Raw genomic sequence first — 15,680 nt, 5'->3', positions numbered from 1 at the left:
CTTTTAACATACATGAACCAAAACCTCTTTACACTCCGCAGTCCAGTGTGACGTCGATTTGACGTTTGCATAAACACTGCGTTAACGTCGCCATTATTTGAGGATTATGTCTACGTCTTTGTGTAGATCAGGAAGTTGCAGACAACAGTAACTCCATGTGTTGATATCGACTCATGATCTGTAATGATCAGTTAAAAGGTCAAACAGCTCTCTGGCTTCACTTGTTCTAGGTTCTTTAACACACATTTGCAGCAGTGCTCAGGGGGATGGATGAACTCATAACAATGAATTGAAACGTTGTGTGTGCAGGGTTCACTTCACAAAGGCTGCATTGTCAGTTGTTGAGTTTGGGCCGAACAACTGAGCCATTCATGTCCCCCAGCTTGAAGACGAGCCCCTTAAAATGAAGTGGCCATCCAGACAGTAGGACTTTTCAGACATGTCTAAATGATTTTACTCTGTGGGCCAATATGGTCCTCAAACAAGAAGCAAATCCCATTATTTGCTGTTGATTCCTGTACTAGTAGGTACTCAGCACAATTAAAATGCATCCAGACATCCAGTCTTTTGCACATTTTTCTCCCAGTGCATCAGACAGGATTGGAAAGAGAGAAAGAAAAACAGAGAGGAGCTGTTTTCTCCCTCCACCTGGCCTCTTTCACTGGCTGTGAGTACAGCATTCCTGTTGGCCCTCCTGTATTTATCAGGATTGGCCCTCTCCCATCTGACAGGAGCACAGTCGTGCAGGTGCTACACAAACAGCAGGCTGATTTATTCACTTTTAACAGGGGGATGGAAAGCCGAGTAGACTGCCCTCTCAGTTTTTCCTTAAAATGTGCAGCCAAAATATGCCTCCCTGCTCGAACAAAGAGACCCCGGTCAGATGCACCTTTGATCACGGGCAGCATAAAATGTGAATGTGCTGTGTGTTGATAGGCCAGGCTGAAGTATGAAAGTAATAAATCTAGAAATATGAGGCTTTCATCTCAGAGAAGATGCTAGAAACTGATTTGTTAGAGAGGACAGTTGCATCAGACATGAAACGTGTTTCTCACTCTCACCGGCATTTGGTAGAACCAGTTTCACCATTAATGACACATCCAAATGAAAGGAGTGTGGCGTGTAATGTCAGGCAACACTTAAGCTGAACCACTGAAAAATCCCTCATGATAAAAAAGAGCTGCAGTATTTCCATCATAGCTTTTAGGATGATAGCTTCCAAATTTGCCATATGCAGTTTTAAGAGTAAATGAATTAAAACATTTTTACAAAATACCATAAAGTGTGGAACAGCCAGTTAAAAAAAACAAAACAAAAACAAAAATCATTGTTCAGTGTGTTTCGGTACTGATATCATTCTTCTATAGGAATAGCTGTTACAGTGGACTTCGTCTGGGTATTCAACAGGTGTTTGAAAGTATTAAGCATTGCCTTTGCCATAGACAGGTGCTGTTGCTCTTTTCTAAAAAAAATGTTTTACATTTGTTTCTGGGGTAAAACTGCTCACAGACGTCTGCTTTCAGCGGATGTGGTGAATCAAATGCAGCAATACACGCAAGATCAGCAGCAGTGAGCTGCTGTATCTGTGTGTGTCAATCACACTCCCTGCCCCCACTCGGCCCTGTACCAACAACGGTGTGTGTGTGTGTGTGTGTGTGTGGGAGAGAGAGAGAGAGGGAGAGCGAGAGTGCTCAGGGTAACAGGGTGGAAACGCAGGCGGCGGACGCGTCATCTGCACCATTTGCTGCACCTTTACACTGAGCAGCGTCAAGTCAGCAGAGACACATACCGGATATAGGACAAGCTTTCCTTCAAAATAAATCTAAAATGTTAAATAAATCTAAATCTTAACACTTACTCAGCTCACTGTGCAGCTGCCATTTTCCATGACTGCAGGACAAATTTAAATGCACCTTCAATAATCACCTACAAGGGTTTGATTTTACTACACATATCCTGTTTTCCAGGGAGGGTCATCATGGGAAACATGAGGTCCTCAGAGATGTAGTTTAATAGCCGTCCCTGTGCAGGCATTAACATGTATCTCGGTTGAATTTATAGCTTTTTTTTTTTAAACAAATCTTTTAAATCATATAATATTAAAATGCATCAGCTACTTTGTGAAGGTGCAAGTGCAATTTGAGTATTTGCGCTCCTGAAAGTGTCTCAGTGCAAGTCAATAAGATGACAATCTAATTTGCAGCCCTAGTCAAAAATGTGCAAAAATAAAAATAAAAATAAAAATAATAATAATTCTGATACATTTAATGAAAGCACCCTTCTTTTCCCGTTCTCACTAAAAGCATGAAACGTGCAACTCGTTTGCTTTATTATGAAAGTTTTTCACGGGAAGCTCGTTGTGTGTAAACTACGTGCCTTGACAGAGAGCCGCGGGCAGCAAAGCTCGCTCGGTTAAAGTCCTCCGTCTCTTCAGACCACTCCTTTGAGCTGTCGACAGAGCCGCCCTTCACTCACCGAGGAAACCATTCCCCAGGGTGTCTGTGAATTTCGACAAAAAACTAACACAAGTCAATATACTTGATAGTTGTAGCTGTTGTTGTAACAGTCAGAGTTTTGACGCTGTGGAAACTTTCTGGACTGGGACCTGCGCGGCGCAGACAGCATGGTGCTAAAATCGGAAGACGGGATAGGTGAGTGAATTAGTCGAGGAAACACATTTTACTTCGTGTGAATGCGGTTCGGTGTCTTCGCAGGGTTGTGTGTTGTGTAAAAAACGTCTTTATGAGGCGTTTACTCGTCAGTCTTGAACTGTGAGGCGTTATACATTGTGTGAGGTTTTTCAAAGTAAATCTCAGGAGCTGAGTGTGTGTAGTGAATGCTGGCTCGTCTCTCTGGCCTTGTTTACAGTGTTTGCTACTCTGCCATTTGTACCGTGAACTGTTGTGTTTACTGGGTCAGCTTTGTGCATATTTTGTTAACCCATGTGGTTTTCCAAAACTGACAACGTGAAAATGTATTTCACTGTATTTCAATGTATGTATTGTCAGTTCACAATAAGAGATTCCAAAAACACAAGTGGATCCAATTTAAATAAGTATTAAGATATATTAAGATAAAAAAAACTAAACTCTTGTAGTTCCATTTTCTCTTTGTTACATTAACTGTTCTTTTTCTTTATGTTATTGTCATTAACAAATTGCCACATTTTAATATAGTAAGCCTGCTCGAATATCCGTATTTATAGATTTAATTGTTTTTAGTCCTGTGGGTGTCGTTTCTTAACCACACATATTGACATTTGACTAACACATAGCCTAACCTCTCAAGCCATGGTCTGTCACACATCCTCAGTGTCACTTTTCATTGTCAGCAGCAACAGGTGTGAGGGCAGTCAGTTAACTCCTCCTCTTTCAGCATAGAGGCAACACATTATTTTTATGTTACCTTTGAGTTTTCTTTATCATTTCTGCCTTTGATTAGATTTTCTTTGTTAAAATCACCATATTATCCCAATAGAAGCCGATTCCAAAAGCTGTGATATTGTTCCAGCTTGTATTGAAACATGGTTGTAATTCTTTTACATAAGGTTATTATTGCCTGTATTATTGTATTGGAATAAATGCCTCTGAAGTCCGACAGAGAGCCTTTGTTTGTGAGCATGGCGCTTTCCTTTCCATGGCTTGGTTAGCCTTGCAGTATTAATTAGCACCCTTAACTTGCGTCACAGTTAATCGTTTTAGAGAACAGTGAACGTCTGACTGACTGATCCTGTTACATGCTGCTGTTCCTTTGTTCTGTTGATGGATATCGGGAGAACTTTACACACTATCTCGCCTCAGTGGCCCCTCGTGAGCCTGTCTGGCACACAGCTGCGTTGTTTGTGCAGGCAGAGAGATGAGAGATGAGAGAGGGGAACAGTCGATTCTCTTCGAGTCCATTTGTCTCTGCCACTTAGAGGTGGGTGGTCTGGGAAGTTAAAGTAGTTGTCACTAATGGTTCCCTAATGAGCAGTGCTGAGAGCTCTAATGGGCCCTCCAGAACAATGTGCCCTGCCTGGCACGAATGCCCCGGTGGTTTGATAATCGTCATCCTCTCCCCATAATCATATTTTAACCTTCTTCGTGCATTGGTTGCAGCCCCTCTTTCCACTCATGCCAGTGTTTGTTCTGTATAGTTGCTGCTATAATGTAAGTGGACAAAATGTATTCACTCTTCAGTGCATTGGGTTGTTGTTGTGGTAAGTTTCATGTTTTGTAGCTCCGCAACACCCAGTGAACTGCATTGCTCACATTTTTTTAGGGCAGTATCGCTAGTCAATGAAAAGGGCACAAAAACAAAGGTATAGTGTATTTTAACCACAGTGACCTTATTGTTTTCTTCTATCAGTAGGCTACAAGAAGTCAAAACCAATAATTGCCCATCGTAGGTTGCCAGAGTGTTTTTAGTTTCTAGAAGATTTAAAAAGTTGATTATTATAAATCAAAATCAACTGGTTGATTAATTGCTCATGTCAGGCGCTTAGTCACGAGCAAGTATAGAAAAATTAGAAAAAGAACTACCCAAGTCTAAACTTGAGACAGAACAATTCATCATTTAATCAATAGTCAGTACGTTGAATATCTTCAAGTTTGAAGTGTTAGTCAGACAAAAAAATAAAAACAAAACATTTCTAAACTAAATTATTAATTGATTAATCAAAGGAATACTTGACAGATTAAGCGTTAATAAACATAACTGTTAGTTGCAGCCCTTGCCTAAGGTTCCTGTTTTCTCTGTTAGGAAAACAGTAGGATTTACCAGCGGAGCTCTAAACGTCTCTATATTACTGTTAGCACGGTCGTCATTTATGGCTGATTTGCATTGAAGGTCTATAAACCTGTCGTCGTACAGGCCTGTGACAAATCGTATACTGTGTGTTCCACAAATAGATCAGCTGGTACTAAATGCTTAAGTGCATGAGCGTATGTAGATAAGCGCGTGGTAGGAGTTTGCCAGCCACTCAGTCGAGTGACACATCAAAATTGCACCAGTGTCTCAGCTCTACTTGTGTTTTTTGCTTTCTTTCTTGCACGTTAGCCTGCAGTTTATTTTCCTCTCTTCTCTCTCAGCACTAATTTTGAGTGTCTTCATGGTTTGTCTGCAGCAGGTATAGACATGCCTGGTTCATACGGGACAAAACTCTGTGATCAGTCAAAACTCTGTGAAATTCAAAATGGCAGCTGGCGGGAGCTCCAAAGCAAAAGCATTATCAGGGAGTGTGCTGATTTGCCTATCAGACAAATGTAGCTCAGGTGCCGGTTAGGGTTTGGTTATGCACTAGTAGTGCTTTCATTGTCTGCTCAGCATTATTTTTGTACAAGTTGTTTGGGCTGCAGGAAAGCGATGTTTAACTGACGTTAAACAACATCAGTGCACGAGATTACATGCTTTGCTCCTGACATGGAGTAGCAGACATTTATCAGTTCTTTGGTTGATTTTTACAAATGATACAGGATAATTACAACTTATCTGTTTGTGTGTTGTCTCTGTCAAAAAAAAGCATGGAAAGCACTGAGTAATGAGAAAGATCTGGCACCATTGAAACTTTGTCAGAGGTAAACAATTGAGGCCTGCATGCTGAGTTCTATTGCTGCTTTGTTGTAGCAGCGTTTTGCGACCCCTGCTTTTTGTGCACAGTTCGAATCATGTTGTTTTAGAGTTGAAGGATTGAAGTTAGACAGAATGGCTATTTTATTGCCTTTTCCCACAGGATGGGTGGATTTAGCCACAGCTTTCACTCCTCCCCTGATCTGTGTACCACTTCACAAACAGGAAGCCGAGAGTTTGACAATATGCTTGGCAGGAAATGACGTCCCACAGTTTGTGTGTGGGCAAAAATTTCTACACTGCTTCACCACAGAAAAAGAGAACATAAAATAAAGAAAACAAAAATGTTAAGAGTGGTGGAGATGAAAACTGAAAAAATAAAAGAGTAGAGTCTCCTCCAGCTTTCCCATCATGTGCTTTCTGGAAGTGTGTGTGTGTGTGTGTGTGTGTGTGTGTGTGTGTGTGTGTGTGTGTGTGTTTTTTTTTTTTTTTTTTTTTTTTTTTTTTTAAACTGGAGAGAGAGAGAGAGGATGTTGACAGTAGGACAGCCCTGATAAGAATCAAGGCCAGCAGCATCAGAGGACAAAAGCATGCATTGTGGGTAGAAATAGCACTTCCGCTTTTGAGGAAAAACAACGAGAAGCCTCCACATTGGCCTATCAAAACAATTAATGTTGATAAATGCCTAAAAAATAGAACAGAGATTATTAAAGAAAGCAGATCTTTTGTGTATATAATGTTGGATTGCGCATGTGTGTGTGCAGCTGCAGGATGTTTGTGCTGTGGAGTTGTCTGTATGTTTGCTTTACACTCAGGCAGTGTGTACGGTGGTAGGCCCAGCTATACGTTCTTCAGTCCCAGTTCCCATCAAGTCACATCCTCTGGTCCCAGCATTCCTGCACAGCAGCTTTAATGCTGCTGGCAGACCGAGTGTGCACTCTGTTGGGGATGTCAGTTATCCTGAGGTGAGACTGTGTGTGTGTGCGTGTGTGTGCGTGTGTGTGTGTGTGTGTGTCAGACCCAGGTGAAAACACAGCTCTGTATTGAAACATTGCATCGATGAGAACATGTTGTGTCAGGTACCTGTGTCTTTGGTCTCCACAATTCCACAAGGAATGTGGGCTTGCATGTATTTGACTGGCCATTGCAGTGCCTTGCCAGGTGACATTGTGTTCCAGCAGAAGATGAACCAAGTTCAACATAGACATTGCTTCATTTTAAAGACAGACGAAAAAGTTTAGGAATGATGTACTGAACAGTGGCTCCGTACATATTTAATTGCTTTTTCATCCTGACATGTCTCTTTTAAGTAAAAGTGATACTGACATGGATAGCATGACCAAATGAACAGGTTTTTCTGGTCTCATCCCTTTCTCGAAACACAACTCTTTACTTCTGCATAAGATTGTTGTGTGTTGAGAAAAAGGTTCCTCAGCCTCTTTTGGTGAATTTTTTTCCCTGAATGATTATGAAATGTTCCCATACGGAGACCAGTCAGAGGAAGCTCTGTCACTGTGGGACTGCAGAGTGCAGCCAGCTCAGCAGAGGGCTCCAGGTTGACTCATCCAGCTCCACACAGATGTCTGCGTCTGCTCTGTGCTGCAGACATACCTGAGGCAAGTGTACACTCATGCTGTAAAAACACACTGCTTGGGACACGACGAGGAGGAATGCTTGGAATCTTGCATAATCTTTTGGACACGCAGCATTGGCAATAGGATAATGCTCATGCAGTATACTCACCATAAAGATACATGGTTGTCATCAGCACAGATACTATTGTTAAACTGGAGTTTGGGGGTTGATAATTGTGGTATGACTGGTCATATGACTGGTCAGCAGAGAGAAAACCTGGCTTGAAGTGTTGACTCAATTGCTGACTTAACAATAGCTCATACTAGAGTTTATGACTTCCTCTCTGTCTCTTTCGGTGATGATGGGATGTGTCCAAAGAATAATTAATACGTATAGTTCAACTTTAAGCTTCTGCTTTCTTTATGTCTTTTTTAACAGAGGAAAGATTTTCTATTGATTAGCTACATGTGACTTTGAATAAATCCCTTTTGAAAATGACCCATTTTTCACATAAGGCAGTCTTTATGATGTCTCTTTTGGGCCTGTGGCACTGGGTCACATGAAATAGCATCTTGCCCTCTAAAACACTGTATGTGAATGTGCTTTTTTAAGTGCGGGTTGGAGCTCGGTGTCAAAATCAATATTTTTTGAGTACCAGGAAAATTGTGTTGGTTTCATGAATTCATGAAGATTTCTACCAAAATATATACTTTTGAAAACCTCTAAAAAAAATAGCAACTCCTGTAAGCTCAACACATTTAAACATATATATTTCAGCATTATAAGAAGAAAGTCGTGTGGTTATTGACTTATAGGGTTATATATTTTGCCTGTATTGCCCTACCCTTGTGTGTGTGTGTGTGTGTGTGTGTGTGTGTGTGTGGAAGAGGCAGAGAAGGGGATGTCCACTGGGTGGAGCCTCCATGTTAATGGTAGTGACAGCAAGAGAGAGAGAGCGAGAGAGAGAGAGCGAGAGAGAGAGGTAGTGAGTAAGGCTCCTTCCCCGATCGGACTGTCACTGTCCGTGTGCTGTGTGCAGGCTGGGAGCTGACATTTGTGCTGAATATCTGAAACACCCGGCAATATCTCTCTGCCTGACTGGAGGAGCAGGCTCCTTTTCTCTGCCACTTGACATGTCGAGGTCCAGCTTGCCTGTATTAAACAGGAGCTGACAGAAGACGGGACTGCTGGGTCTTTTTTCTTTTAAATATTTACATGAAGTTGGAGAAGAAAAAGAAAAGGAGCTCTCTGGAAAGACAGAAAAGTGACACTTCGGAGGATTTCTCAGTCAGGTTAGCAACTAAAGTTGCCAATGCTTGTGTGTTTATTTGGTTAAGTAATTTTGTGTTACTCTCCACATGGCTGTTTGTGTAGCTTTTAGTTATCGGTACTTGGTGTCATGTGGGACTTTGGTCAGTTTTCATTGAGTCTGTGTTCACCCCCTCCACTTTGACAGTATTGAAGATTAAATCAGTGAAGCTGGAGACAATATTTGCTACAGAGATTAAAAAGAGCTGGGATGAGAATCATGTAAAGCATTAATCAAATCATATAAATCAAACCAGGGGTGGTTTGACTTTTTTGTCCCATGGAGGTATCTGCCGGGATGTCGTCTCATTTTCCAGCCTGTCCTGTGCTATGGCTTGTTGCCTTTAAGGGCAATGAATGTAGCTCCACTGACTGACACTTGACATGATTGAGCACTGGTGTAGCAGGCCAGTGACAGGGCAGTATGGTGCTGTCAGCAGGGGTAAAGGGTTTCCTTATGTTTGGAGGGGGGTGGTCAAAAGGGCATATATTTGTTCGACTCTCTAGGATCATATATCTGAGCACTTGTAGTGCAGAGGTTCATCCAGCTGCCATGGATTTATGACCATGGCTGTAGAAAGCAGGTTTGAGATTTAACTTCATCAGGTGACTTTATGGGGCAAAAGGGATATGACTCTGATGGTTTTAGGAAGCTACAAAGGCCAATAAATAAATGTGGAGCCTAAACTTGGAAGTAACACCAAGGATGCTTAAGCCGTCAGTCCCTGTGCCTGGGCCTTGTTGAGGAATGTCCTGAGAGGCTGCTTGCAGGCACAAAGGAAGAGCTGTGATCGTCCCACCACTCTTCCCACTGTCTCTGTGTTCGCCTGCCATTCGCCATCCCACGCCTCCCCGGCCAAACACAGGGCTCCTTCTCCTGTTATCTCTCCTCTCTCTGTCCCCCTTCACCTCCTCCTACCCTAGGGCCAGGTCAGGTTGGACGCTTTGTGGCTTTTTGATCTGTAAATGGTGGTCCTTTTGGGTCTAGTTTGGGTTCTGTTTTTGTGTGCGGCAGCTATGGACTGGGAGGTGAAAGTTGAACAAGTTCTTGTGGGCCCATGATGCCCACGTTACCAACTGGCATTCCTTCACAGGCCCGGCTCTGCTTTGTTACAGGCTGTCTGGGTCAGAGGCTGAAGGGGCGTGTGTGCATGTGGTTTCAAATATATATGAGGGAGAGTCCCCTTGGGATTTGCTGTTGTAATGAGATTCAGTCTCAGATCAGAGATCAGCAGATTAGGCAGTTGCGTTTTAAATCACCTTTTCTTGCTTCAAGCAGCAAACAGCAGTAAAGATCAGAAACCTTCGAGCTATTTAATAGACCTTGGTGTGCCTCTGTGTGTGTGTGTGTGTGTGTGCATATGTGTTTACCTATCCCAGCTCACATAATCGATTATTTGTATGGGTGTGTTTTGTGCTGACTGTAATAAACCTCATCATGAAGTAGACTGCTTCATTTTACAGCCGGCGCTCGTATTGGTTCAGGCAGGAGGTTGATTGATTGGAGAGTACAGTGATGTTGGAGGTGGAGGTTGTGTTTTAGCAAGTTTAAAGGGAATTATCCATGTAACTATAAGGACAAAGGCTGTACCGCAACAACAACAGCCTTAAGGCACTTGGGGGGAGGGGAGAAGGTGGAGGAGAGCTGGAGAAAACTGATGTTCTTGGTTGCGTTTTTAGAAATGAGATTGGCTAGAAAGAGTAGATGAAAGGAGAGATGATGGAGGAACAAGAGGCAGAGGGTAATGAAGTCTAATGGAAAGTGTGTGAGGACTAAATGGAAGCTGTTTTTCCACAAATGTGTATGTAGACATGAAGAGCCTCGTGCAGGGAGAAATTGCCACTACCAGTGCGATTCATCTGCCCCGATCAGTCTGTGCACTTCATCAAAATGTAATCATGTACAGGCGCAGAAACACGTGGCTACAGAAATGGATGTGTATTGCTTTGCATATTCTCTCAGTCAGCAGATCATAGGCAGCATTGTGGTGTAAATATATTCATTGATGTCTCCATCTACTGCTGTGAAGCACCAAGATCCCACATTTTGGTGTAAAACCACCACAGAGCTTCTACCCTGTAAAACATGAGGATATAGAGTAGATGTAGAGAGAATATTTCACACCTAACTGAGCCATTTCAACATTAAGTTCTGTGTTGAGCATAGAGATGTTTTTTTAAGTACACCTATGTGTGTATCTTGTGACCCTCTTCACTTAGGCCTCAGGGGGTGACCTCAGTGAGGAGCTTTTTTAGTTAATACGTTTTTTTTTGGTCCTTGAATGCTGAGAGGGGCTTCCTAAATTGGGTCACATTTGCAGGGGGTGGGGGGTCTTAGAGATCCTACGAGCACTCAGAATTCTAATTTCCTTATTTTCCAAGGAGAGTTCCTCAGTGATCTGGGTGGAAATGAGACATCTGCCTCTTCTGCCAGGATGGCAATCACGATGTGTATTAGTGGGCTCTGCCGCTGTGGGAGAGGGAGCTATAATTGGTATCTCCCTCGATGTCACCTTCCCAGCGCTCTCCGCTGACCCAGCCCTCACTAAAAACTGCTTTGCCCAACAGTGAACTCCGCAGACACTCATAGAAGCAAAAGATAAAGACACATGTGGTAAAATTATTTAACAAGATTTGTGACTCAAATGAAGCATTGTGGTGAGTTAAGAACTTTAAAGGCACCAAAGCTTCACAAGAAGTAAAATGTAGTTGTTGAAGGGGATGTGGATGCACCAGCTGAGAAGTGGGCACCGGGATTGTACGTAAAGCGAGCGCATTGAGTGTTTTGATTGTTAACTTGAGGTTAAAAAACACTCAGGTGTAATGAGGGCCAGAGCACGGCAGGACAAAGCTCAGATTATACTGTCCTGGATTTGGCCAAAGAGCACCTGTGTCAGTACCTAACTGTAGGGATATTGTTATTATCTGCTCTCTAGTCACACATTTTCAAATCACTTAGCACCACCTTGCTCTCGGCAAGTTATTCAATCCAGTAAAAGACTTAATGTAATACTGTTCTTTCAAAAAAGCTAATGGGATGGGGTAATTTTAGGATTCATATTTATTTATTTTTTTTCCATTTTTTGATACTTCAAGAGTCTTGCCTTCTTTCCAGATCCTGACTTTGGTTTAGTAATCTCTCTCGAAAGTGAATAGGGTCATTTTTAAAGTGATTTAACGGATTAAGGTCAGATGGTGTTAGTGTTGAAAAAATGAAACAAAAAGCAGGTTGGTGAGCACTGACACAACTCCAGGAACAGCGGGAAAGTTATTGTGTCAGCCCTGGGCGTCGGTGTGTGAATGTTTCGTGTGTGTGTATGTGTTTGTATGCGAGTGCTTGTGACTGTGTACATTTAATATTTGTGTAAGACTGCACTCAGTGCACGCACGCCTCCATGTGCATGTGTATGTGATTCCCCTGAATGACCTGTTTTCCAGGCAGCGTGAGTCTCCGAAGGAGTGAAGATGTGGGCGGCCCATGTTTCTCTTTCAGCTTGTGGGAATCACTACATAAAGGCTCACCCCAGCCAGATTGCTGTAGGGGCCCTCTGATTCAGAATTCAGATATAGACAGGGCAGATGAGGAGTATTGCATCTCAAGAGCATAGAGCAGAAAACGCCACTTTTTTCATCATATCATGTAATCTTCAAACTTTTTAGTCATATCACTGCATCAACAAGAGATTGATATTATTCAGGTATCAGTAAATCTGGCTTTACAAAAACAGATACTCTTGTCACCTTATCTTAACCTTATTTGCCCTCTGTCTTCTGTCTTTCTCACTTCCTGTCTTTTTCTGATGACAGCCTCTTTCCTTTGGCTGTGGCACTGCAGAGGTTTGCCGAATAACAGCCAAGAAAGCGCTCCAAGACAGAAGGGAAACAAGCAGCTCTCAGCATTACTTAAGTGGATGGGTTCCCCCCTCATCTGCTGAGTTCTGGGAAATGACACCCACTTGGTGCCTACTTCTGGCACAACCATTGGTGGGGCCTTTCCCTTCCCTGATGTGGTCTTGATTATTTTGGGTGGGGTCAGGAAGGCAGTGACGTGTGTACCTGATTGGCTGCATGAATAACCTCGATTATGCGGGTGAAGTCTGATGACGTGTGAGGTAGCAGGGTGGCCTGTTGAGTAGAAAGGCTGCCCTTTAATTGCAAGGCCTGAGTGTCATCATGCATCTGCCCTGCTGTTGGGTAAGGTATTGATTTTCTACAAGCTCCTTGTTTGTGCTCTTCAAGAAGGCAAGTCAAGAGACAGTTTCCATCCCCAAATGATTACGTTCCTTTGCTCAGTTTCTTTCTATCTCCTCCTCTGTGTCAAATTATAGTCCTTTCTATTGCTCTTCTCCCCTGTCAGTTCTTCACTTTGTGGTCCTCCTCTATGCCAGGAATGCTGTGGTTGTCTTGTGTTGGGTCCTGCTGTCCTATGCTGTGTGGCGTGGCCTCCTCCACTGTCCGCCAGCCGCCCAACCTGACATCAAGTTTCCAGCAAGAGGACTGGACTCCATGTTTTTGTTTGAAGCTCGTCCTATTTCTCCTTCGTTTGTCCTGTTGAACACACAGCCCGGCTCTGGGTTTGCTCAGCATGACATTAACCTGTCCAGTCGATCGGGAGACATGGTCAATAATTGCAAGACAACCTGTGCATTGTCAGACCCAGCAGCACTTTTATGTTTGTGCATGCAGTTGTGATTTTTTTTTTATGCTGACATGAGATGCTCTTGATGGACCTGTCCGAGCAAGTAAAAAAAAAAAACTTGTGCAACTATTTATTTTGATGTTTGTCTTTTCTCTGCACCATACTGTCAGCTCGCCCTTGTGAGAACTGAGATAAACATGGTTTCCATGGATACCCATAAAATTTGGTATGGATGCGGCTGGTTTGCCAGGGATATTGTAGTCTGTTAGGTATAATGCGTGAAAGGTCAACCTTGAATGGACTGCTGTGCTAACCCAGCTGTCTGAAAACAGGATGGGAAGACAACATTGCCTTGTTTTGCAACTCCTTAATAGACTGCATTAGACATCCATTGTCTATTATCCCTGTGTTAAATATTAGCAGACATTCCAGTGAATATCATGGGTATTTGCCTCAGGATGTTTAGGTTTACATGCCTGTTGGTATTAAAATGAATGGTCTCTATTTTCTCTCTATATCTGTGAAATGTTCCATGGCCAAAATGCTCTGTATTTGGATTAAATTGTCTTTGGAGGAAAATTAAAATGAGCTGATTTGGTATTTTGAACTGTGACGGTTTGTTTGTGTGTGTTTCTCAAAGAACCACAAAGCTTGTAATTTCTGGATGGCTGGTGGAGTTGTTGCTTTATTGATTGCTATGCTAGATTTTTTCTTTTTTTAAGCGTTTGTAACCTTTCATTCTGTTGACCCTTTACTGCCTTGACACTATGTCCACAGTTTAATGTGGGACCTGTGTTGAATTAATGGTTTAATGTAGGAGAGAGAAGAAAAAGGAGCTTTGTATCATGGGAAGGTGTAGAAGGAGTAATATAAGACCTTGTGTTGAAGATTCCTCTGTCTTCAGCCTCCATCACTCTATAACCATTACCTTGTTAACCGTTTGCAGACATTCACAGAGTCGGCCAAGCCTCGACCCCTTCAACCTTTGAACCCTGTTGCCGAGGTAATGACGGGAGGAGGAGAGGTCACAGGAGGGGGCTTGTGCTTGGCCACTGGGGGAATCAGAGAAAGAGCCACTGAGTGACAGAGATGATCTTCTAACATAACCACCGCTGTGATTTGAGTGGCTCTTGACACTGTTTAGGTTCAGGCTCACACGTCTGTGATGCTACAAGAGTCTTTCAGTGCAAACGTCTTTGCAGCAGTTATTATGCAGCAAAGCAGCCAAATGTTGCATGTTCTATCATGTATTGTTATATCTTGCATTTCTTCAGCAAATAAAAACATGGGAAGCATCAAAAGTTCATTTGGGTTTTTAGAAATGCACAGAAAGTTACTTATATACAAGATTTGCTCAATATTGGCTGCCAACAAAAAGATAACATGCAACTGAGCAATTATTGCCCTATTTTAATGTTACATAAGGTTGGAAGACACTTGTTTTCCAAGGAGATCTGATGCAGAAATCACCTGTTTTTTAAATAGTGACTAATTCTGAAATAAGATAGTAATGGAGATGTGCTTGGACTGCTCTTTTTATTAGTGTCCTGATACTAGTGGTATCCCTTTATGCTTTGAGTGCAGGAAGGGTTTGCGCTCACACAGACACAAAGACATTGTCCATCAATCAGGACACATTAGTCGGTCTTCAATCCTCGGCACAGACAAAGCTAATTATAGCAGCCTACAGTGTGAGTGACAGGAGGAATGGCGTTGCTTTGAGACTTGTCACATTTGTGCTACTCTGGCACTGATACTCAGCACTGCCCGGCTGACCTGAGCTGTTTCATTTAGTCACACAAAAGTTAAGTCCTTTAAAGTGCATCTGGCTGCTGCAGACTTGGTGTAGGTGTTTTGCACACTTTGAGTGTTTGTACTGACTGTAATGGCTTGTCTGATTCATCACCCATACTGCTCTGACAATTTATCGACTGCTGCTGGAAAAACATCTTTCATGACTGTCATTGTGCTTTCTCAGCGGCTCAACACCTCAATTCACCTTGTGATATCAGGAAATATTAGAGAGTAGTAATGTTATTTCTGTGCACCTTGTTACTCTCAGGGATATGTCTTGGGGGACAGACATACATAGAAAAGGATAAAGGTTCCTCATATTTTGGGCACCACCATCCTAACACTTCTCTCTCATCTCTGCACAGTGCCGGACGACCTCACCCCAGAGGAGCAGCAGGAGCTGGAGAATATCCGCCGGCGCAAGCAGGAGCTGCTGGAGGACATTCAGGTAATACTGGAAGAGGATATGAGGGCGGTTGTAAATTTGTTTATACAGATCTTAAAACACATAAACAGTAGACATTCACACATTTTTTGAAGTATAATTTGACTTGTTTCAGAAGTTTGGAAAACTAAAATATCAGTAATTGAAAAAAAATGTGTCAAAAATGACACACACAGAAATAAACTTCTTTTCACTGGTATTAGGTATTTTACCCATCTGAACTATATTTTAGTTTGTTCTAACTAAAAATCATTAAGTGATGACCAGACTTTTTTAAATTTTTGGGGGCTCAGTGGGTGAGAGGGTGTAAATTTTTTTTTTTTTTTTTTTTTTTTTTTTTTTTTGACCTCCAATGTCCAGGCGCTACAGCTC

The 15,680-nt window shown here is 42.4% G+C and overlaps 1 protein-coding gene across 5 annotated transcripts in view; it reads left to right on the top strand.

Annotated features, from left to right (window-relative positions):
- The window catches only part of cyth1a (cytohesin 1a), a 41,030-nt gene that overhangs the window by 11,406 nt on the left and 13,944 nt on the right, over positions 1–15,680 (top strand). For 3 of the 5 annotated variants that reach the window (XM_071473556.1, XM_071473555.1, XM_071473557.1), the window contains one exon: positions 15,229–15,311. In XM_071473556.1, coding sequence (XP_071329657.1) covers positions 15,229–15,311 — 83 coding nt within the window. Of the gene's footprint in view, positions 1–2,390; positions 2,652–8,136; positions 8,415–15,228; positions 15,312–15,680 lie in introns of those variants that run through there. The other 2 variants (XM_071473552.1, XM_071473553.1) reach the window with 2 other exon arrangements.

The sequence above is a fragment of the Trachinotus anak genome, unplaced genomic scaffold (assembly GCF_046630095.1).
Source record: "Trachinotus anak isolate AG129_WGS33_773 ecotype Australia unplaced genomic scaffold, CSIRO_AGI_Tana_v1 ptg000003l, whole genome shotgun sequence".
Classification (NCBI taxonomy): domain Eukaryota; kingdom Metazoa; phylum Chordata; class Actinopteri; order Carangiformes; family Carangidae; genus Trachinotus; species Trachinotus anak.
The sequence above is the reverse complement of the archived record's forward strand: the minus strand, read 5'-3'. Positions and strand labels throughout refer to the sequence as shown.